A 1,657-nucleotide genomic window follows, 5' to 3' on the forward strand; every position below is an offset into this window, starting at 1 on the left:
TCGCCATTGGCTGATATATGGGGAGCCAGACCCATTATTAGCCAATTGTGACTATGACGTGTATTTGAGTGGCCAGGGCTGTGGCCTTGGTCCTAAAATAAAGTCAGAGTTGATTTTTCCTTAAACCTAAGACTCAGTCGTCCTATTGCGAGCTTCCTCAACACTATAGTGTAAGCAAGTAACGGAGTAAATACCTGGCCCGTTACATAAATGACCAAATCAGGTATTTTCCAGGTATAAAACCTGGGATACTCATGTGTGCACGACTTAGGCTAAAGTGGAAATGATCGTAGGCAGTCGACGTCGGCAACCAATCGTTTTCTTCACCGTTTACCCAGGTATTTTACAGGTTTTAAAACCTGGGCAAATCATGTGGGCGCTACTTAGAAAAATTCTAGAGTGATGGCCGCTGCGGTGTGTCGGCGTTCACGCTCATGGTGGCGTACCACGAATGTACCATTATCGACTTCTGCCACATACAGTCATTGTCCAGGTTTTGCCCAAGAATTGACCATGTATTAAAATCGTTAGTGTCTACATGCATGTTGCACTGACGGATATGCACGAATAACTAGCGCGGCCTCAACTTCATGACTGCGTGCAGCATCTCCCACCTCAGCTTCGTAATACCAGCTGGGGACACATCGCTGGGGGATTCGCTGCTCACGCAAGTCCAGAAAAACCGGCACACAAACACACCGCAACTGTCACTGTCCGTTTGCACCGGCTCGGTTACTTCCAAAGCTTTGTAGGAATCGTCACGTAGAGGCCCAGTACGGATTTCTTCAGCCATCTTCTCCAACCGTTTCTTGTTTCTCTTACCGCCCATGCTGTCGTACATCTTGACAACCTTGGTGTCTCGGTCAACCACGAGGCATCCCCAATGCGTGCCACCAAAATTGATAGGAAGAAGCACGAATTGGTGCGAGGCAACACTTTCACCAACTTTGTCGAGCGTGCTTGTAGAGATACGACTTTTGGTGGCCTTTGGTTGGGCTCCATTCTTGGCATCTTTGGCTTTTTGGGGGGGCGGAATGACGACTGTACAATTGTTCTTGTACCGTGCGAGACAAACCGCAAAAGCACGCATGGCATTATCGTTTAGCCAAGCGGAATCTCGAAAGCAAAAGAGATTGTTGTACGTCAGGTCGAATCCGAACCCAACCAGCGGTGTATACGGCCAACACTCCAGTATCTTTCCCATTATAATACCCGCTGAAGCGGAGTCACTGACCGCGGGTTTAACAGTACTATTCAACCAGGTACAGCAAAGAACAGCATTGCGACAAGTATCTTGTAGCCCCCACAAGGATTTCATAGCTTCCAGTTGCTCTCTGGTGAGCTGACCAGCTTTTTCAATTGACACCACGTAACTCTCAATGCTGCCCATTCGTTCACCGTCCCTGTCCAACTCAATTTCTTCATCTAGCGCCAATCCGCCCCTCAGCTTATCCAACGCATCATCAACAAGCGATTCGACTAGCCTGAATCGCACTCGATCTGGCACGTAATCTCCGTCGACGCGCCACTGAATTGACCTTCCCTCACCATTCTTGTTGAGTGGAAAGGTAGTAAGGAAAGACCCAACTTCGCGAACTCCAGGCATGATCATCCATAGAGTAGACACCACATCGCAGACGTCGTTATCTCTTAAAAG

General features: G+C 48.4%; 1 protein-coding gene across 1 annotated transcript; it reads right to left on the minus strand.

Annotated features, from left to right (window-relative positions):
* Positions 1-571: 571 nt before the first annotated feature.
* PITG_15977 (cysteine protease family C48, putative) lies at positions 572-1,318 on the minus strand (the record flags this gene model as incomplete). The annotated part of the gene is made up of 2 exons (XM_002897720.1): positions 572-1,215; positions 1,267-1,318. The coding sequence occupies 2 exons, from the start codon at positions 1,316-1,318 to the stop codon at positions 572-574; spliced, it is 696 nt and encodes a 231-aa protein (XP_002897766.1).
* Positions 1,319-1,657: the final 339 nt, after the last annotated feature.

The sequence above is a fragment of the Phytophthora infestans genome, genomic scaffold, assembly GCF_000142945.1.
Source record: "Phytophthora infestans T30-4 supercont1.41 genomic scaffold, whole genome shotgun sequence".
Lineage (NCBI taxonomy): Eukaryota > Oomycota > Peronosporomycetes > Peronosporales > Peronosporaceae > Phytophthora > Phytophthora infestans.